General features: G+C 47.9%; 1 protein-coding gene across 1 annotated transcript in view; it reads left to right on the top strand.

Annotated features, from left to right (window-relative positions):
* Nucleotides 1–22169, top strand: part of B4GALNT3 (beta-1,4-N-acetyl-galactosaminyltransferase 3) — a 68845-nt gene that overhangs the window by 27976 nt on the left and 18700 nt on the right. Inside the window, exons 2-3 of the mRNA XM_086461277.1 lie at nucleotides 16980–17083; nucleotides 17762–17839. Coding sequence (XP_086317403.1) covers nucleotides 16980–17083; nucleotides 17762–17839 — 182 coding nt within the window. The remainder of the gene's footprint in view (nucleotides 1–16979; nucleotides 17084–17761; nucleotides 17840–22169) is intronic.

Genomic DNA, 22169 nt, shown 5'->3' with positions numbered 1-22169 from the left:
AGACAGAGCTCACCAGGAAGTATGAGGGAACTTGAAGGAGGAGTCTTAGGAGGGTCACTAGGAGATGGGAAGGTCTGGGTGCTCCCCAAAAACTGCCGGAGACTGGAAGAGTCTGAGAGGGCAAGGGATTGACAGCAGGAAAGAAATTAAATAAAAAGCACAGGGAGGCCAGCTGAGGACGGATAGGAGAAACTGGACAGTCAGCTTGCTATTGCAGAGATGGTAGAAAAAACCATGGGGTTTTTTCATAGCCTCATGTTTGCTAATAATTTTGAGATGGTGTTAGGCCTGTAGCATCTTTCCTGTCATTTGAGCTGTTGCTGGGTGAGAGTTTACCTATACAGAAACCCTACCACACTGCTAGCATAAGTGAACTGAGGTTTTGTGAAGAAGACCCATAGGAGTTTCTAGGGTTAGCTATGGGGCTCAAATTTAGAAGCATCCTAAAAATTTCTGTAGAGTTGGTGGAAAATTATGCATGCTCTACATGTTTTTTGTAACTTTCTTCAACAGTCTGTAGCAGGGATGAAGTTGCTAATTAAGCTCTTCTTTCATTTGAGGTGGCCCAAAATAGAGATGTTCATGAAGGGCATTCCTCCGCAAGGGTCGCTTACAGCAGATGGATGCTTTAGCAACCAGATTTCACCAAGGATCTGGGACATGCTGTGTGCCTCGGTGAAGACCAGTGGTGTTCTTCAAGGTTCAGTACTGGGACCGGCGCTGTTTAACATATTCGTCAGCAACATGGACAGTGTGATTGAGTGCACCCTCAGCAAGTTTGCTGACAACACCAAGCTGTGTGGTGCAGTGGACACGCTGGAGGGAAGGGAGGCCATCCAGAGGGACCTTGACAGGCTGGAGAGGTGGGCCTGTGCAAACCCCATGAAGTTCAACAAGGCCAAGTGCAAGGTCCTGCACATGGGTCGGGGCAATCCCAAGCACAGATACAGGCTGGGCAATGAGTGGATCGAGAGCAGCCCTGCAGAGAAGGACTTGGGGGTGCTGGTGGATGAAAGACTGAACATGAGCCAGCAAGGCGCGCTCACAGCCCAGAAAGCCAATCACATCCTGGGCTGCATCAAGAGAAGCGTGGCCAGCGGGTCGAGGGAGGGGATTCTGCCCCTCTGTTCTGGTGAGACCCCGCCTGCAGTGCTGTGTCCAGCTCTGGTGCCCTCAGCACAAGAAAGACGTTGACCTGCTTGAGCGGGTCCAGAGGAGGGCCACAAAGATGCTCAGGGGGCTGGAGCACCTCCCTTGTGAGAACAGGCTGAGAGAGTTGGGCTTGTTCAGCCTGGAGAAGAGAAGGCTCCAGGGAGACCTTATAGCGGCCTTCCAGTGCTTAAAGGGGGCCTGCAGGGAAGGTGTGGAGGGACTCTTGATGAGGGAGTGTGGTGATAGGACAAGGGGTAATGGTTTCAAACTGAAAAAGGGGAGATTTAGGTTAGATATTAGGAAAAAATTCTTTACTGTGAGGGTGGTGAGACACTGGCACAGGTTGCCCAGAGAGGCTGTGGCTGCCCCCTCCCTGGAAGTGTTCAAGGCCAGGTTGGATGGGGCTTTGAGTAACCTGGTCTAGTGGAAGGTGTCCCTGCCCATGGCAGGGGGTTTGGACTATATGATCTTCAAGGTCCCTTCCAACCCAAACCATTCTATGTTTCTATGCTTTTGATCATATGCAAAGATGCATAAGAAATGTTGCTCTGACATTTCCCAATTATGCAGTTATAAGCATTTGAAGTTAAATCCACTGAGGCTTACTTTGCCAGCTTCAGAGCTGGAGAGATGCAGAGATTTCTAGATGAGAAAATTTTTATTCTTTCACTATAAAGTGTTTTTTTCTTATTTCTAATGAGGACCACAGTGCCCAGGGGCCTGACTTTTCTGATAGGACCAGCAGCATTTCTGTAACAAGTCCATGTAAGCCTCAGTGCACAGACCCTGTGAATCAGACTCTCCATCCTTGTCACTTTTGGTATTTTAGAAAGTGAGATAATTGAGCCCCCCAGTACTCCTGGGAAGCAAACAGATTTGTGTTATTCTCACCATCAAATGGTGACTGAAGAGCAGTCAAGGAGAGCATCCCACTATCCAGGATATGCCCAGATTTCACCAACTGTGTGAATGCAGTCACATTCGTGGGCTAACGCTTCCCTATTGACACTGGTGCAGCAATGGCTTGTACTCCTTCCGTATTTACTCTCCATGGTGTTTGTCCTGTTACTTCATCATTGCTGCCGTTAGGATTACTGAATTTTCAAACATCAACACAGCTGCTTTTCAGACAGGATGAAAGCCCTGTCTTTGCAGTGATGAGATGTCAAAACCAGTGCTGGATGAACACCTAATATTTCAGTCAGTATTGGAAAAAAAGCATGATGAACTTCAGTCAAGCAGCCCAGATCCTTAAAAGCAGGTGAAAATCAAGTGTGTGATATATGTTGTGCGAGTGTCTTACTTGGTGTCAGCTCAAAGAGCAAAGGTGTTAGAGAACCTTGTTGGGTCATTCTGAAACTGCTGTCTCCATTTCATGCACTACGCCAGGTCTTGCTCCTGATTTAACTGTCACTGAGACCCAGGGTGGAGCAGCAAAGACGTGAACCTGGCAGAGGTGAGCAATTTTGTTTAGTTGCCAGTTTACCTGTTAGCGTATTCCATCATAGCAGGACTTTTTTTGATGGATAAGCTCCCAGACAATAGGCTGCTGACAATCAATTGCATCATTTTGGCATCAATTCTCCAAGTAGAAAAGCGTGTCTAACTGTGGCAGTTACAGGTATTATAAAATATAATATACAAACCCCTGCAGCAAACAGGATCTACGTTCTGCTCCCAGTTGTCTAAATCCTGTGAAATGCTGATGTGGTAGCCTGGACAATATTCTGTGGTTGATTTATTTGAATGAAAAAAAACAGTATCTCATTAATATAGTAGGGACATGAATAATAAACTTAGCTTACAAGACCTTCCTTCTAGCATTCAATCTCTTCTCTTTTGTCCCTCCATGCTCGTTTTTCAGGATCACAAAGATTTTTGATCACAGACCAGAAACTTAGTGTGGAGAAGGTGGATTTCTAGTGGGGAGGTAGAAAGCACAGAAGGACAGATGAAAGCTCACAGTGATTTTTGCAAACTCTGAAGTAGTTAGTTGTATTGCCATTTTAGGTTGAGCTCTAAAAAGGCACATGTGTGGCTTGGCTCAAATCCTAGCATTTTCCCTTGAGACTTCTGCTTCGAAGGTACTTACAGGCAGGTTTTTCAAAAGCAGCGAAGTTGTAAACTTTTGGGGTTCAGAGTTATCAATGTATTTAGGTGACTGGCTGGTTTAAAACTACTTTCACAAACTATTTTTGCCTTATGTGGTGAACAGACTGGAGTTAACTTGGAACAAGGCAAAGAACAGCCCTGGACTTCAGGAGAGCACACACTGCCATGTTGAGGGACCTGCTTCAAAAAATCCCTTGGAAGACAGTCTTAGGGAGCAGAAGAATAGAATCATAGAATGCATAGGGCTGGAAGGGACCCCCAAAGGTCATCTAGTCCAATCCCCCTGCAGTGAGCAGGGACATCTTTAGCTAGATCAGGTTGCCCAGAGCCCCATCAAGCCTGACCTTGAATGTCTCCAGGGAAGGGGCCTCCACCACCTCTCTGGGCAAACTGTTCCAGTGCTTTACCACTCTTATGGTAAAGAATTTCTTCCTAATATCCAATCTAAACCTACCCATTTCTAGTTTAAAACCATTGCCCCACATCCTATCACTATGTGCCCTTGTAAACAGTCCCTCCCCAGCTTTCCTGTAGGCCCCCCCTCAGGTACTGGAAGGTCACTGTAAGGTCTCCCTGGAGTCTTCTCCAGGCTGAACAACCCCAACTCTCTCAGCCTGACTTCATAGGGGAGGTGCTCCAGCCCCCTGATCATTTTTGTGGCCCTCCTCTGGACCCGCTCTAACTGGTCCGTGTCCTTGTATTGAGGGCTTCAGACCTGGACACAGCACTGCAGGTGGGGTCTCACCAGAGCAGAGGGGGAGAATCACCTCTCTTGACCTGCTGGCCACACTTCTCTTGATGCAGCCCAGGATGCAATTGGCCTTCTGGGCTGCAAGCACGCATTAACGGCTCATGTCCACCTTTTTGTCCACCAGTACCCCCCAGCCCTTACCTCAGCAGGGCTGCTCTCTATCACATCATCCCCCAGCTTGTATTGATTATGAGGATTACCCCAGCCCAGGTGCAGGGCCTTGTACTTGGCCTTGTTGAACCTCATGAGATTCATCTGGGCCCACCTCTCCAGCTTGTCCAGGTCCCTTTGGATGGCATCCCGTCCCTCAGGTGTGGTGACTGCACCACTCAGCTTGGTGTCATCTGCAAACTTGCTGAGGGTGCACTTGATCCCACTGTCTGTATCATTGATGAAGATATTAAACAGCACTGGTCCCAGCATGGACACCTGAGGGATACCCCATATAACCCCATGCCTCAGTACACACAGCTTTGCAGGAAAGGACTTTGGGATCCTGGTGGACAACAAGTTGAACGTGAGCCAGCAATGAACCCTTGCAACAAAGACCAACAGCTTCCTGGGCTGCATTAGGTCAGATTGAGGGAGGTGATCCTTCCACTCTGCTCAGCCCACATGAAACATCTATAGTGCCGTGTCCAGTTCTGGACCCCCCAGATAAGAGACATGAACATGCTGGAGTGAGTCCTGCCAAGGGCTGTGAGGATTGTTACAGGACTGGAGCATCTGACATACAGGGAGAGGCTGAGAGAGCTGGGGCTGTTCAGCCTGGAGAGAAGGCTTTTCGGGGAGATCTTATCCATGTGTATAAATACCTGGTGGGAAGGAGTAAGGAATAAGGAGACAGACTCTTCTCATTGTCATCTGGGGAAAGGACAGGAGGCAGTGGGCACATACAAAGCCAGAGGACATTCCATTTAAACGTAAGAAAACCTTATTTTTACTGTAAAAGTGGCCAGACATCGGAACAGGTTGCCCAAATAAGTTGTGGAGTTCCTGGCCTTGGAGGTGTAGAACACCCGAGTGGACATGGCCCTGCGCAGCCTGCTCTAGGCAACAGTGACTCTCCCTGCTCTGAGCAGCGGTTCGGACTAGATGATTTCCAGAGGTGCCTTCCCACCTCAGTAATTCTGTGGGTTTGTATTAGCATGCAGAAAAAATAGATTAAAAGAGTAATCAAGAAGGGACTGCCCTGGGCTATTTGTGGAGCCTGGGAAGTCACAGGCACACACAGTCCTCATCTTCGTCCCAGGAGACACCACATTAGGAACTTTCCCATAAAACAGTGTGTAGCATATAAACTGTACTGTAGTGTTTCAGGACACCAGAGCTGAGGTCTGATGCTCTCCTAGCTATGCAAAACCTGGAGCTTTGTGAGTTCCTGGGGTCAGAGGCACTCAAAGGACAGACGATGAACAACTAGTCCTTTGGCAAGATGCAGTAGAGAGGCCAGCTGCTTTCACTTGCCTTCAGTTTTGGCAGAACATGCTAGAAATGGATATTTTGACACAATGTGGATAAGTTGTATAAGGCTGTAGGGTCATACCATTGTGGAAAGGGGAATGAAATTGAACAGAGTCAGTGGAGCTCAGTAGGAATCACACCAGGAGCCTGTGGAAAAGGACAGTAAAACTTAACAGAGAGGCTGAGAACAGTGTTTGGATGAAATCTCAGGTCAGCATGTAAATAACCAATGTCACGTGGCATTTTCATAGGATATTTATTACGGAGCTGGTGCAGGAATTACTGTGTGAGTTTCCTGTACTGAATTACACAAGAGGCGGATTGGACAGTTGTTACAGTTTCATTTGTCCTTAAGTTCATTAGGCACTTGCTGGATGAATGCTGGGCAGCAGGAACCCCTTTTCTGTGACTTACAGAAATTTCCAACACATTGGAAAGAAAACAATAATTTTGTGATCAGTCCTCACAAGCCACCTTAAGCAGTTGGGAGGGCCATTATAATGCTCTGGAAAGCTGTAGCACAGTTAAATATTCCACTGAAACAGGATAGCTCTGTAAGGCACGCTGGCCCAGCTCCAAGGCGACTAACCCAGCCGTCTCCTTCTGGGTGAAGGATCACCTCCTAGAAGCCCTCAGGAATGCCTACTGGTGGCAGGGATTGCTGGTGGAGAACAGGGGCCCCGCAGCAGCATTTGCCTGGCCCCTGCAGTCTGGGCTCTGAAAAGTTCAGCTGTGTCTCAGCTTGTGAATGACTCTGGGTTTGCGCTCTCTGAGACAAAGAGCGGTTTTTGTGAACTCTTCCTGGTTGCCACTTTCTTACTGATTTTTGTCAAGTGTGTTGCGCAGGCTGCTTTGAGACCCAAAGCAGGGCATTGACGTGGGATTTTGTCAAGAAAGAGAAGGAACAGTATTTCAGAAGTTGGTATTTTGGAATTATGTCATTGGGTAAGAGCTCTATAAAGAGAGTTTACACAATCCTGATTCTTCCCCATAGCAACCCATGTTGTGTAAATAAAGCCAGCCCAGAAGCAAGTGTCTGTGCTTTGCAGCCCTTCCCATTGCACTGCATGCATTTGCTCAGAGGCAGGATGCTGGAAGGGAGGACTGGCAGCTTGTTTTGTCCACATGTATTTTAAGCCTGTGTCATGGAGGAGCTTGAGTGTGCTCTTACCCCCTTAATACTCTGAGGCTTGATACAGTTTTTAACACATAGGTATATAGGATTTTCCATAGCATATCAAACTATGAGTCAATGTGGCATGTTTGCCTGCCCTGACTAGCAGTTGGCATTTGATGATGATTCAGAGGAAAGCAGTGTTACAAATCACACCTTTGCTAAATAGAGATGGTGGTGTTGGGTTGAGAGGCACATGCAGAGTTCCTCCACAAGAGAGATGAAGGTTAGGGTTAGCGGCCAAATGAAGTTTTGGGCTTAGATATGGTGTTGTCAGCATCTGGTGAGAAATTTCAGATGTTCTTGAAAGATATTCTGAAATTCCAGTTGTTATTTTTCTGCCATTTTAATCAACATTTGACCATATGTAAACCTGAATCAGAAGCTGTAGTTTTGAATTTTGAAGTAAACTTGTATGCAGGGATTGCATCCAAGTTCCTGAAATTCTTGGAGTAGTTTTAGAGCCTCAACCAAAACACATTAACATTAGTAGAAGGACTTAATCTGACTCAATATTCAATCAGAAAATCAAATAGTTTCTAATCTGACATACCTAGAAAGTAATACCAAACCAGTACCTCAATCACTGCACTGTCAGTTTCTCTTTGTTATTTAGAAAACTTGTTATATTTCTCAGGTTTTGATATTCGTTGGTATGCCTGCTTTTGTTTCCTCCTCAGCATAGCTGTTGGATAACTGTTGTGTTGTCCCAAATTTAGGGTTGAGTCTGTCTTCAGGGCTTTGTTTGGTGTCAGAGCAAGGTGTCCTATGGAAAGCCTGGGGAAGACCAGTCATTCTGCTGCCCTTAAGAACATAGGCAAATGAAAATAATTTAAACCAATCATAAGATACTTCTGGAGTGGCCTTCAACAGTGTTGGTTTAGCTCGCTTCCTTGATTCGAGGTCGGGTCAACCCTACCTGCACCATTTCTGGCGGATGTTTGTCCAGCCTGCTCTTTATCTTAATTTCTCTCTTCCTTTAGTCTTGTCCCTAGACTGCCTCCATTCACCACTGAAACTGATAGCATAGAGTAATAATTTTGTCACAATGCTCATGGAGACCATGGAAACAACACATTTCAGCAGGAGTGGATTACTGCCTTTGAGGTGAATTCAGGGGAAGAAAATGACTACAGCAGCTTTGAGCAAAATGGCAAATAGAAATGGCAAGTAGAGAAATAAATAAGGTGTGGGTTTTTTTTTTTTGTGGAAGTAGTGGATGACATTTTCTACAGCACCAAGTTCCACAGAACTTAACTGAAAATCAAGCTGCGAGCAGGTATTTTGGGAATGTGGCATCTACGTGGAAGTGGCAAGTTGCTGAGTCTTTAGGAAAATCCCTGTCCAATGTAAAAGAAATAATGCATTAGCTATGTTCAGTAAAGCAATAACAAATGGTGACTTGAAGGTCTATTGCACAGTTGATGTTCAGCTTCACATCCTAGACAGCTCCCGTATAAAAAAAATCTCTTGGAACAGATCTCTGAGCAGTATATGTGCTGCAGTGTTTGGATCAGTAGAGAAAAATGCACTTACCAAAGCTTTCTGAAAGCTCCATGTATGATGTTGAACTTTCTTGGGCATGGTTTTGTTGCAAAAAGAAAAACAGGTGCCAAAGGCTGCTGAGCATAGAACTGCCATTTTCTTTCTTTCTTTATTTTTGCAGGTACTTCCCTGTGCTCAGGGTAGGGAAGCTGCCTACATATGTTGCTTCTTATTGATTGCATTTATTCAGATACCATGGTCATCAAAGCAACAGATGGGTTCATGGTTGAAAGCATTTAGAAACGTGCTTCTTTTTGTAAGAAGTCCTTACTGCCGTTAACGATGATGCTGTACATACGAATAAAAGTGTGCAGGAAGCCTCCCAGGTCTGTCTCTGGGTGCAGAGTGTATGATTTGCTGCACAGAGCTGGTGATATATGGAGGCAAACGTTAGCTTTAATTAACTTATTACTGCAGTAGAACAGGCCTTTATTGCCTCTTGTGTCTCTAAGGGCAAGGCTTCACTAGTGCCTCCAGATGAAGGGGAGAGTGCCAGGAATACCACTTCCAGTGATCATAACCAGGTGGAACATCTGCTTTTCATGCAATTCACCTAGATAGGAATTTTTTAAGTTGTTGTTATTATTTAAAAAAAAAAAGCAGACTGTATGCCAAGCTGCAGAGTGTGAGTCAGCAGCTGAGGTTCTGGTCACTGGGAGTGAATTGGTAGAAACCCATGTAGATATTCCAGGATTAAAGGTATTTTTGTTCCAATAAAGTTATTTTTGCTCCAAAAATCATGTCAGATGTTACCATTTATGAAAAAAAAAAAAAAAGGGGGGGGGGGGGGGCAGGGAAGAAAGGCACAAAACCGGAGTCCACAAAGTAGCAAATTATTTTGATCTTAAAGCAGGAATAAAAATCAAAACTTAGACTTGTCTCAACACACCTGATTCTGTGCTTTTTTCTCAACCTGCCAATTTTTCCAAGCACTGCAAGTATTGTAGTTCAAGCAAGCCAAACATCTTGATCTCCCATAAATAATGGTTTAATGCAAATCCCGTGTTTTAAAGACAATGACTGGCAAAAGCCTGGCTTGGTAAGTGCGATACTATGATGTGAACTACTCAAGTACCCTTAATCTTGTTATGACTGCAAGCAGCTCTTCTTAACACTGGCTGTGGCTGTTTTGAGAAATCTGTTGCTGTGCATGAAGAATGTAAAAAGTGAGACTGTTTGCTTTTGATGTTTCATGAGCGGACAGATACAGAGTTGGCCTGTGTGCAGCACAGTGTCTTGGGGACAAGCACACCATAATTGCAGGACAACTGCCACACGTTCTGTAAATTAAAGAGTTCGACTTGCCAGCAGGCAATGATTTTAACTGCACAGCTATTATGGCTGTAATGTTGAAAACATATTTTGTTATTTAAAAGCTTCTCTGTGTGTTTTGTGTGGTTAAGATGACCCATGGATTTATGTGAAAGAGTAGCAGAATAAAAAGCATTTCTCCCCGCTTTGCTGTGGAGGTTAGCAGTGCCAAAATCATGGTCTTTATCTTAAGTTCCCAAAAGCAGCAGTAGGTGCTTTTATTCTCAGGCTTCATTTGAGTCAATGTTCCCTCCTTTGCCTGAAAACCAAAGTGCCCTGCTCTTTCCCCTTCCCCAATCTAATCCTTCAGGGCTCCTTAGTGCAACTTTGCAGAGGCAGAAGAGAGGAGGGTGAGGAGGGATTGAGTTGCATGGTTGGCGAGGTGAGGATGGGCAGGAGAGGACGTGTCTCCATTGCTCAGGGCCCCTGTTGGCTGTAATCACCCCAGGCAGGGGATTACAGCTGCGCAGCCAAAGCTGGGCCTGTGTGGCCTGGCACCTCAGCTGGCTGCGTGTCATAGCCGCCATTCCACGCTGGTATCAGCTCCTGAACCTCCTCTGCCTTCAGCTTGGCAAGTGCAGCTAAGCAACAGTATGCAGTTCTTTCACCCTAGCACACACTAGGTTGAAACAGAGGCATTTCTGGAACTGACTTAAGAGCTCAGTCCCATAATTTTGAAGGATAGTGCAACCAGCAGCAGCATCATGGGCTTTCTTCACCCAAATCCAGCAATGCATCTCCATGTGCATATCCTTGTTCAGCTTTCAGGAGCCAGGCAATATTTGCCAGATAATCTTGTGGCATAGATGGATTTCAAGATTTAACTAGGGCAATGGAAAATTTTAGTGGCAGAAGCAAGATTTGAATTTTATCTTCCACAAAACAGGTTAGTGCCCTAGCCATTGCTTATCAGTTCCTCCCTGTATGAAATATGTTTTCTACACCTGGAGGGCAACAGCAGCAAGGTATTATTTGGTGGGTGAGTCTGGAAGTGAGCCTGCATGGGTGCCCTGGGTAGTTACATCTGCTCATTTTCCTCTCATTCCTGAGTGCAGTGTTTTCCCTTTTCCTCTGTTGTACTTCAAGTACTTTTAATGTTCTGCAGCTTGTTGTCAGGGTTTGCAAACTTGCAGATAGCAAAGCAGTTTCACAAAGCAGTGAATCTGACCTGTTACTGGAGGAAGAATGGAGTAATTTGTGTCTGCACACGTGGTCTCTAACTTGTTGATTTATCCCTGGAAGAGGTCAGCAATTGTAGTTGCAGGGTTCTGCGCTAACCAGAAAGGGAAAGGTTTGCAGGGCTCCCTCTGTAACATGAGGTTTTATAACTTCTTGAATACTTTTAACTCCAAGAGTGTGGTTCTGATCTTGATCTGAGGTTAAGGAGTTCACTCTTCTGCCTATGCCTTTTATTGACTTAAATAAGTAACTAAAGAGACTCTTGGCCCAGCTCTACCCTTGAATGATTTTTTGGGTAGCTTTTCTGGCCCCCTCTCTGTGATTCATGACTTGACCTAACCTTCACTCACCCCTATGGCCAGAAACCATTGGCCGTTCCTTTTCACTTTATCCTTCCACCACATCTCTGTTTTTAGGAGGTCAGTTTACACCTCATCTTTATGCTTGGTACGCTTGGTGTTGTGGGGCTGCATACGTGTGCGTGGTAGGTCAGCAGGTGGGTATTGCTTCCCCTGCAGCATGGCATTAGCAGTAGGGGTTTGCTCTGGTTGGTGTGTGTGTGAAAAGCGTGTCAAACTCTTTAAATACTCTCTTCCCCAAAGTGTAGTTCAGCACTGCCGTGGGCAGGTGACAAGGAGGTGGCCACTAGCAGGCTGCAGCCATGAAACCGTGCTGCCTGGGGTGCACAGCACAATGTGGCAGCTTGTCCCTGTGATCTCACTGGCCAGAAGTATTTGGTTCCTGGACCACAACCTCACTGCCCGTGACACCCAGCATCATGTGGCAGGATGAAGATAGTACCAGTGCACTGCCTGTGTGAGTGGGGTATAATCTAAATGAGAGTAACTGGGGCAGGAGGTAGAGTTGAGGTTCACGTTCAAGGCAGGAGGCTTGATGCATATGTGTGTGAGAGACTGCAAATAGCTCCCTGAATTGAGCTCCCATGTCATGTTCAGTTTCAAGCAACCTTCCCCAGCATCTTCTGGGCTAGTAAGTTTACAAGGCACCTAATGGTGATATTTGGGGGTGTTGGGTCCTGCACCTAAATACCTGTTCAGCCAGGAATAATACTGGGAAAAACCTCAAGTCACCTTGAAGTCCCATGGGGTAACAGCAAGTTGAAACATTTCAACCAGGAGAAATAAGACTGTCCAAGAGGGGGTTAAAACATCATGCTGTGCTGAGGGGTCTGTGGGCACTGCGGGTAATTAAGAACAAAACCCTGCATCATACCTGCCAGTTTTTTCTTGCCTGTCACTGCAATAAAAGAGGAGGAGGACGGTCTTGCATTGGAAGGAAAATGCTTTTTCTGCAAACCAGCCTGTGGACCTGCTCTTTCCTGAGGCTGCCTAGTGAAATCATTTAGCAGGGTTACAAAAGGGCTGGATAGCATGTGGGCGTTAATAACATTTGCAGCTATGTAAGCAGCAGTGACAACAGCAGAGTAATCAAATCTCATCCTTCAGAGGGGAAGCTGATCACCTGAGTGGGTCTGGGATTTCCCACTTGCACAATTGCCAGGTACCTTCACAGGCTAATTGAAACATCGAGTGCCGGCTGGGGCCAGGGGCATGACAGTGGCTTGCTGGATCTAATCTCTGAACAGGCAGAGCAGCTCTGGTCACGCTCCTGCCCTGAGGCCTGAGAGCTCCCCGGGTACTGCTATCTGTTATCTCTGGCTGCAGCTTTCTGCTTTTTTAATTTATTTTTTTTCTCTTGAGATGGGCTTCAAGTGCATTGCTCTGGCAGAGTCATAACTGCTAGATGAGATCTCCCTATCTCCACTTGCTGTTCCCGCAGCTTCCTTCACTGACTTTTAACCTGAGAGCTGTAAAAAGCGTAGCTGAGAAGAGGCAGACATGGCCCTGGGCCCTGGCTGGACCCAAAGCAAGTAACATCTTCATCTTGTTTCCTCTTGTTACAGCTTTTCTGTCCCTGAACAGTTGGTCCGCTGGCTCTGCAGGCAACTGGCTCCAGACTGGCTGCCTCTTGCGGGGGTTTCTGCTGTAGGATGCAACATCTGTCTCAGCCTCCTCTTCAGCCCCTTTTTCTTTTCTTTGTGTCCACCTGCCTCTATTTCCAGAAGCAAGCTCAAGTCCTGAGGGCTTCCCATCTCAAATCCAGAGGGGCAGCTGAGGCTCAGCCCCATTGGGCATTTGAGTCCTCAGCAGGCAGCTGCTGGCCTGCCTGATGGGTACTGGGAGAAAAAGGATGCCTTTTCTTTGAAGAAGAACCACCTTCACATTTCTGGGTGATGGCTCATCCCTATGAGGCTTGAGCCTTGGACCACTGGTGCACAAAAGTAGAAAGAAAGGTGGATCTCTGCTTGTGTAAAGGAGGTTGGCCAAGTGTCTGGTTGTAGACATAGGGGAAATGTCGTGGAGATTGGAGTGAGGCTAAAAACCACAGTTTGGGTGCACTCTACACAAAACCCCTGTCATTGCCATGGATCTGTCTGCCTTTCTGCCCCTCCACAGTGCCTTTGAGAACATCTTGCTCATCAGGTCCCTCTTGGCACAAAGTCGTACAAATCTCCCTGTCCACCATGCTCTGCTGCCAGCTGTGCTATCTCAGGCAGGGATGGTGAGGGGGCAGGTCTGATGTCACACTGCGTGTGGTGTAACTGCAGGTCATGGGAAGCATGAATGCTGCTTTACCCCGGCTACAATGGCATCCCCCTCCCCAAGGTTTGCTGTGATGCTTGTGTGGCCAGCAGCCAGCTCAGTTGGGCAAGCTGGCCCAGCAGAAAGCCATGTGCCTCTTTCCTTTGGGCTGGATTTTGGGTGAATAACTGCCCTGAACTGTACCTTGTGGATGGTCCTGATGCCAAGGAGAGTGAGTATGTGGCAGCTAGGCTGGCTGCTGCTTCTGACCAGCTGTGCCTGCATCAGGGTTGCCTTCCTTGGAGGTGTTTGGGCTGAAAAAATAGCCTTGGAAAACAACCGGTGTGCTTCGGGAAGTGATGCCCAGAAAAGAGAAAGGCCAGGAGCTGGTGCTTCTGGTGCATCTGTCTGACAGGCTAGTGGCAAGAAAGCCTGGCCCAACATCTTCAGCTATTCACCGGGCTGTGGGACAAGCTCTTCCCAAGCCTTTGATTTCTGCCTTTACAGTTTTTTGATTTTTCCCATCCCATCCAGAACCGGTTTTGTAGAGGGGCTGGAACAAAACCATCAAAGCTAATAGTTCTGGCATTCCCTCTTAGCAATGCTGAAGTGTTTGCTGAGGTATTTTAGTTCCTGCCTACTGTTTTTTTCCAGGCATATTCTTTTTGACTTTAAATAGTCATCAAGAAAGTGCTCTAGCCAGCTGGGCTGGTGAGCAGTGCTCATGGAGAGCTCAAGGACAGAACGAACCTGTGGTAGACAACCTCGCTCTGTTGCTCTTGGGAGAGTTCTGCTCTCCAGCTGTCACGCAGGAGGGGATACCTGCAAGGTGATGTCTTGAATCCTGTGGCCTGTGCTGGGGAGAAATCCTCAGTCAGCATTTGGCCTCGTCAGGTCTTCTGGCTGCAGGAAGCTGGAGGAGATATGTATCTTTTTTATAGCTCCCTCCCTCCTCCTAGCGAGGAAAGCATGGGCGAAGCCAGGTCCTTCTCCAAGGGTGCCCCATGGAGATCCCCAGGGAAAAGCTGATCTTTTGAGAAGGAACTGGGGTGCCAAGAACTTTCACTGAAAGGAGTGTTTATCCTATTATTTTCTGAAAATAATTTCCTACCACGTTGGGGAATTAGCCTGCCAAAGTACAAATTACCCAGCAAGGAAATCGCTACCTCCAGATTAATTCCTAGCTGTTTTGTCTCTTCCGTGTTTGGCTGATGTAAGAGTTAGGTAAATATTTGTACAACACAGAGGATTACCCCCCTTTCTTCTCTTTTCCAAGGGTCAGAGAAATGTCAGCTGTTGGCACTTGTGTGAAGCTGGGCTTCTGTGTTAGCTGCGAGGCGGGCTGCGTGCCAGCCGTGCGCAGGAACCGAAGCGCAGACGAGGCCGGGAGTCGCTGCAGTGGAGCGGCTGGAGTGGCCGGAGCAGCTGGCTGTGGTGGCCAACATCCTCTTCCCAGGAGAAGCAGGTTCCTGATGTTTCATCCTGAGCTTATTGCATAGAGCAGTGAAGTCCTGAATTTACAATGAAACCAAATAATCTCTCCCCTCTGCACAAAAGAAAAAACCTTCTTCTCTTGGTGTCCTCCCTCGATGAATCTCCAGGAATGAACTGACTTTTGTTGCAGGTTTTTTTTATTTTATTCCTGTTTTACTTGGCTCCTCTCTAATTTAGCCAGTCCCACTCTTCTGGGTTTCTCCTCTGAAAAAATGTGTACTTCCCTCTCCCACTAGTACAATGAGCCCTCAAAGTAGTGCATGCTGAATTTTGTGTGAACTACGAAGTCTGTTTCAGCCCTGTTGCAAGTGGGGCCATGTGTCCCGCTGCAGGACACTCAGAAACAGTGGTTCCTGCCTCATTGCTCTGAACAAGACGGAAGGTCCCCAATTATACATTATTTTATGTTAAGACACAGGAATTTCTCTGCCTTCCCCATGACAGTCAGTCCCTGAAGCCTGAGATGTGCCTAGCTGCGTTAATCATTAGATTACTCACCCAGAGTGTCTGATTGAAAAATCTTCTGCAGAAGAGAAATATTGATGTTGGTGATTTTGGTCATAGACTTAAACCCATAGCTTCAGATCAGAATCTGGGTGTGGAAAGACCTAAATCAGAAATCTGTGGCTGTTCAGCATCTAGCAGGGCCTGAACGAAATTTACACATCTAAGCCAACACTCATGTCAGGAAAGCAGGACACCCTAGTTGCCTCTGAGTCTTGTCTCTTAGTTGCATCTCTGACTACTTACTTTCACATTTTCCACATTTCTTGCACTTTCTTTACACTAATTGTCCCCTTTTTTCACTGCATCATAGGAGGCAGCTTCTGCTCACCTCTGCCAGACCCTGCAGCACCCAGATTCAGGAGCAAGTAGAGACAGTGTTTTGCAACCCTCTTTGTAGGTGCAGTAACAGGCCAAGAGCTTATCACAGCCAGGGATGGGTGTGCAGGCTCCAAAACAGTAGATGTTTCCACAGCAGTGGGCTGTGCTACCCCTTCAGAGCACACCACTGCCACTTCTGGCTGCAGGAGCAATGCAGACCATTCGTCTCAATGCTCAGACTTGAAGCTGGTGGGATGGTTCCCTTCATATACCAAGGCAGCCAGCTTCTCTGGACCTCCTAGTGCTTTGGGGATGATTTTGATTTTTAAAGAAAATAGGCAGAGAGCCTGGCTTTGCTCCCTGTTACATGGATATTGATCTGGTCCGCCACCAGCCTGGGAGAAGCAAGTGCTCATGGAGGTTTTGCCACTTGTGCTCTTCACAATTAAGCTATCGTGCGGTGAGGGCGCAGCACTGAGCTGCTAACAGGTTACTTACTTGCTGACTCAGTGTCAAAAAGTTTACCAGGTCTGAAAACTGCATAGTGTGAGCCACCTTAACATTGCTGGGAGGCGTGAGCTCTGGTCACCAGCACTGTCTTGTTAGCGATACGGACAGCAGTTACGGAGAGCTGCAGGGTTACGCTGCATCTGCCTGTCTTTGTCCCTCCTTAAGTCCAGGATGCCAACGGAGTCGTAGAAGGAAACCAAAACTGATCCTGCTCCTGGATCAAGCAGACTGGGAGGGGAGGGAGTGTCAAAGGAAGTTGCTTTGAACCTGGAAGCTGACTTCACTTAGATAGTGATGCGCTTAACCGCATCACTGCTAGTATTTTAGGCATTATGGCTGAATGTCCCATCAGGTGCATTCTTTGCCATAATTTCCTTTGAGAAAAGAAGGTTGAAAGCTTTTATTGTGCGAATAGGTGCATATTCAGAACAATATTCTTTTGATGGTTAAACTAATTAGTAATCTGGTTATTGTCTTACGTAGTTTTCTTGGGATTGCTAGTTAAAAAAAAATATGATCTTCAGTTTGACCAATGAGACTGTCTGAGAGATCTACAAAGATGTTCCCAGTCCTGTGATGATTAATGAAGTCTCTGACATGTATTTTAGAACTATGATGAATCTTTAATATAACAAATTAATAAGAAGGAAGGAAGAGCTTTTAAGGAAGACAAAGACCATTTCTCTCTCTGTGTCAGCCTGCCAACTCTGAGTAACATAAACAACTCCTGGTCTCCGCTGGACCGTTCCAGAGTGTTAGAGGTCTCTCAGCCTTGTAAAGGACCAGTTTATTCTGGTAACTGCTGCAGTTTCTTTTTTTAGCCTGTACTCTGACATCTCTTTCTGCTTCCTCTGCACAGGATATGAAAGCTGGAGGGAGCTGGCTAAGGATCAGGCAGACACGTATGTCCCAGGTAGAGGTCCAAGCCTTCCGTTTTACTATCCGGAGAAGCTGGGACACCAGGTGAGGAGGCTTGGGATGTCTTCTGAACATTTAGAAGGGCAGACCTTCCTTTCTGATGCTGGCCCCAAGAGACAGTTCTCTCTTCACACGGGAAAGAGAGCATGCCACAGGGCAAAATCTGAGCTGACTCACAGAAATGTGAGTGTACAATGACTCCTCTGTAGTCAATTAAGTTATTTTAGATGTATTAAGCCACAGCAGTGGGCCGAAGCTAGCTGGGTATGTGGCACAGGAAAGTAGCACTGAGCAAGATGGAAGCAGAAATGAAAGCTCAGGATAGTTGTAGCTCTCTTTATCTCAGTACCAAGGTGAAGCACATCTCAGTGCTGTTGCCTGAAGGAAGTGTTGAAAGAACTATTGCTTGGACCTTTTTGAAACAAGGACTGGGGGGCATGGGGGGGTGGGGAAGGGGAAGGGAGTATGACCTAAGTTTAAACAGTTATAAAGTGCAGGTATCCTTTCCCCTCAGTAGTTCACCCTGGAAATTTGCTGTCAGAAAAGCCAGGGAGTATTTTCACCCCACTATGGCCATGATAGCCAGCGTGTTCTTTGGAACGGGAGCTTGGGAATTTGCTTTTTTCTCACATGTTCTTGTGACCAAGTTTAAGCTCTCTTGTGTAGGTGTCAGTGCTGGGTCATTTATCAGGTTATTTTGACTTTCCTCTACTTGTATTTCAGAACCCAGAGCTGCAAAGAGGTGGGAGGAATAAATCGAATTACGCAGCTGTGGACAACCCTGTCCCGTGGATGCCAGAGGTGGGTGCCTTTCTCCATTGTTTGCGTGAGGAAGCTGTAGTTAGAGACCTGTGCAGCGAGAATGGAAGGCAGGGACCTCTGCCTGGAAATTCATTTGCTTCACAAGAAGTCCATTCCCTATCACTCCCTCCTGGCTTAATGACACTTACAGACCTGAGTAATCACCTGGAAAGACAGGAGTGTCCAGATTCCTGATAATTTTTGTCTCCGCCAGCCATCAAGGCACCAAGCACCCACCCACAATTCCCTGAGAGCAGGCAGCCCGCTACCTTCCTGAAAGGTGAAGTTTATTCAGGGCTGGGAGTGCATAGGGCCAAGGATTCAACAAGCAAATACATGACTGTGACACACCTAAGTGTCATGCTCTGCTCTTGCTCTGGCATTTGTATGCTATCCGACCCCTGCATGTCATACACAGAGATTTCTCCACCTCAGCGACACTTCGGATGAACAGAGCCTTTCTCTGGTGACCCTTGAAGACGGGGGGGTAAAACATTCCCTTTGTTTCCTTCATGCTTTGTTTATTCTTTCCTTCCCTGTTCCCTTATCTTGCCATTCCTCTTCAGATAAGGGAGCAATGCAGCCTGCTGATAATGAGAGGGACACCAGCCAGGGGGCATTTAGCTAATGGAGTCAGCTCACTAAATTCCTCAAGGTGATTAGAGACCTGCACAATTTAGAAGGGCCTATGTGGCTTCCCTGGGGAGGGAGCAGGCTGCTGTCCCTGCGCTCCGGACAGGAGATGATCACCGGCTGGCGGAGGGAAAACACCTCTCTGCAGCCATTGCACAGAGCAGTTTAGGTCACTGCAGCATGAGCTAAAGCTTTCCTGGAAGCAGCCAACACCAGTCACCCTCCAGTGCCCAGAACCAGACCAGGCTATTGATCTGTTCTGCTCCGATGGCTCTGGCAAGTGCTGGTCCCAGCTGGAGCCTCCCAGATGAACAGTTTTTGGCGAAGACCCAGTGGGACGTCATGGTCAGGACTGCTGCTGCACACACGGACGACACGGAGCATTTACTGCTCCCCTCTCCCATGGCACCAAGTGACACAGGCTCTGCATGGCATCCCCCAGCAGCTTCTCTGAGGCTTTGCCTGATACCTCCTGATCCCCTCCCTGGTGACTTCTTAAAAGCATGTTAGTCTTGAAACCTGCTGGCTGTGGTGTGTAACGAGCCTTTACAGGGTCAGAAATGCAGCTGGCAGGGTACGTGCTGTGGCTTGGGTGAAGGTATGTGTCTAGCGCAGGGCTGATCTGCAAAGCCCTCTGCTTTGCTGGTGGAGCGACTTCACGCCCTTGCGTGCCGTGGTGCTGGGCAGGGCGCCCACCAGCCTGCAAACCTGCCGCCCTGGTGTGGCACTGCCTAGGGGGGAAAGAGCGGAGAGGTGTTCTGGCCAAGGGGAAGGGGTAGGATTTGAGGTGCGCCGTGTGGGATGGTCCCACGCCTGCCTGTCTCCTGTCTTGTCCTGTGCTGCTCCCTGTTGGGGAGGAGAGCTCTGCGAGGTAGCAGGGCTGTTGCCTTAGACCAGCCGCGTTGGGGGTTTGTGGGTGCCTGAGTCCCCGGCCGTGTCAGGTGGTGTGTGGCACATGTGCCACGAGAAGACACCGAGTCTCACGGTGTACAGATACCAGACTGGGGGAGCTGGTTTGGGTGGCCTTGCCCCACTCACACACCCTACCATTCTGCCCCATCGGCCCTGCTCTCTAATGCTGCTCCTATGAAGCACCCGCCTCCTTCACAAGTTTTCCTTTGTCTCTGTAAGGCAAAATTGCCTGCCCTTGTGGTAGCAATGTCTGTACCCAGAGAGTCAGAAGAGCCACTCTGGCTGCAGACAGAGGCCAGCGGTTCACCAGTACCAGCTGCAGGAGATGGGATTATGGGCACAGCTCTGTATAGAGCTGCTTGCTGTCCTGTTAACCACCAGCTGAAATTTCTCCTGGATGGGGATTAAGTTTTTCTGTAACTCTGCCCGAATTAATTACCCAGGGTCTATGATCCCATTGTGCCTTCCCCACAGCATCTCTAAGAACTTAATTTCAGCATGATTCTTGGGGCGAGGCGTGGCAGGTTGCTTCTCACGGTTGAGGAGCTGGGCTTTGTTTGAACAGAGAGGTATATTCCTGACAGACATAAATAATGAACAGGGTTGTAGCATGAGCTGGCAGCCAGCATGGCCAAAAAAGGACAGGTTTCAATTTTCCTCTTTCAGTTTCAGGAGATGATATCAGTGGTTTAAGTCTTCAGCCTTAGATAATGTGTTGGGGAAGTGTGTGCATAGGAAATCCCTAATGAAGTTGTATACCCTGGGTAAAGCAGGGTTCAGCCTCACTCCTGGGTTCCTCAAGGTGCCCGTGCATAAGATCCCTACCCTCGCTTTGAGGCATCAGCTCCCAGCGTCACCCACTGCCTCCTCAGGCTGGAGAGATGTGGGGCATTTTGTTTCATTAATTCAGAAAGGTGCCTGGCTACTGCCAGGGTGAACCTGCCATGTGGGACCATGAGTGTCACCATTTGGCACTGCTGTAGGTGTGGCGGGAGGATTTTCAGAAATGGGCTTGGGTAGCCCAATTGTTCCTGTTTATCTCTCCAAAAGCCTCTGTTCAGCTCTGAGAGGAGAAAGGCTGGGCAGAGCTGGGGGGCATTTAAAACGTTCATTCCCCCTTCATGTCTGCGCAGCCTCAGGACTTCCTCCTCACTGGAAGGAGGTGTAAGGGATGTCCAGGAGCACAGTGCCTTGCAGGCAGCACCTGTATAGGTGCATAGGTGCTGCACGAAACCAGAGCATTGTGCTAGGACATCCTCTTGCTACCAAAACTGCCCTAAGAGGAAGCATCCTTTCCTTAGAGAACTAAAAGACAAAGCTATTGCTGCTCGCTCTGTCCCTGCCCATGTCCCTTCCTTGCCTGCTCATGCCCATCAGGTGTTAGGGCTTGGTGGGACAGGGGGGCCTTTGTTGCTAACTTGTCTTGATGGATTCCCACAAGTGCCCGGCATGGCAGAGCTTGCAGCAAAGCCCAGCTGCTGGCTGCTGAATGTCACCCAGTCAGGGGAGCTGGGCCAGGCAGGAGGAGGGGCCGCAGCCGCTCTGCAGAGACAGAAGACTCTTAGAAACTCAGGAGTTTCCAGTTGGCAGCACAATGTCGCCTTTCTTCCCTGGCTCAGGCTCCCTCTCTGTGCCCCGTTCATCATCCCCAGCGCTGTGCATTCCTTGGGCTGCATGCAGCTACGCCTTCATGATGCCAAAGCTGCCTGGGATTAAATTAGGAGAGACCTATCTTCTCCATCCTGCTCCAGTTACAGTGCAGCAGGTTGTGTCTTCGCTGCTGCAATCCTTCCAGCTTTGCTGCTTGCTCCAGCGTCTGCTGCTTGCCCCTTGCCTTTCTTCCCTGTGGCTTCTCGCTCGCCAGGAGCTACTGGGTGTGTGGTGCCACCCCCCTGTGTGGTTTTGACATGATAGGGTTTGTGCTAGGAAGAGAGATTTGTGCTCTCTGTGTGCCTGATCCTCCTTTACAGTCTGTTTTCCAAGGAGGGGCTGCTAATCTAAAATTCTTCACTAGAAGGAAGCGGAAACACCAAAGTCCCTTAATACAAAGCCAGGGCTGCGGGTGGGTGTTAATTCAGCACGCTCGGTGGGAAGTGTTGGCGCTGGGTTTTGGAGCCCAGCCGCACTCCTGAAGCTGTGGAGGCTGCTGTGTCAGCACCAAAGGGAGGGCCTATCCCAGCTCTCACCTCCCTGCGCTTGTTAAGGTTCAGCTCTCCCTTCCCTCGGGCAGCGCTGTCGCTTTGTGCCTGTGACGGTGTGCTCAGGAGGGTATCAACCTGCCCAGACCTCCTCGGGAAGAACAGGTCTTGAGCACGTACTCACGCTGTGCTGGCAGTGCCCTTGGTGCACAACCTGTGCCCATTTTGGTATCTGAGCTGGGTTCTTGCAATGCTGGTATTTCAGCAGGATGGAGATGAGCAATTGGGAGATGGGGTTGGGACAGGGACGAAGCCAAGGGGCAGGAGGAGCCCTCTAAATAGAAAGGCACAGACCACGTAATACCAGCTCCCATTGAAAGCCCAGACTTTTGCCTTCTATTCCTAGTTCTGGCCAAATCAGTCTATTCAAAATTTTCAAAGCAGGTGTGTTTCAGGGAAGAAGGTGAACTTCACTTGTTGCTTACCAGGTCCTAAATTTGCATCCCTTTGAAAACCAGGGCCAGGTAGTTCCTAGCTGGGAAGTCAAAGTCCGTAGCCATGTTTTAGAAAGTCCATTGACATTTCTCAGGAGCTGTGTGCATGAATTGGGAGTGGTGATGCCATTTATCTATTGCTGCAATCTCCAA

The sequence above is a fragment of the Leptosomus discolor genome, chromosome 1 (genome assembly GCF_034619465.1).
Source record: "Leptosomus discolor isolate bLepDis1 chromosome 1, bLepDis1.hap2, whole genome shotgun sequence".
NCBI classification, from domain to species: domain Eukaryota; kingdom Metazoa; phylum Chordata; class Aves; order Leptosomiformes; family Leptosomidae; genus Leptosomus; species Leptosomus discolor.
The sequence above is the reverse complement of the archived record's forward strand: the minus strand, read 5'-3'. Positions and strand labels throughout refer to the sequence as shown.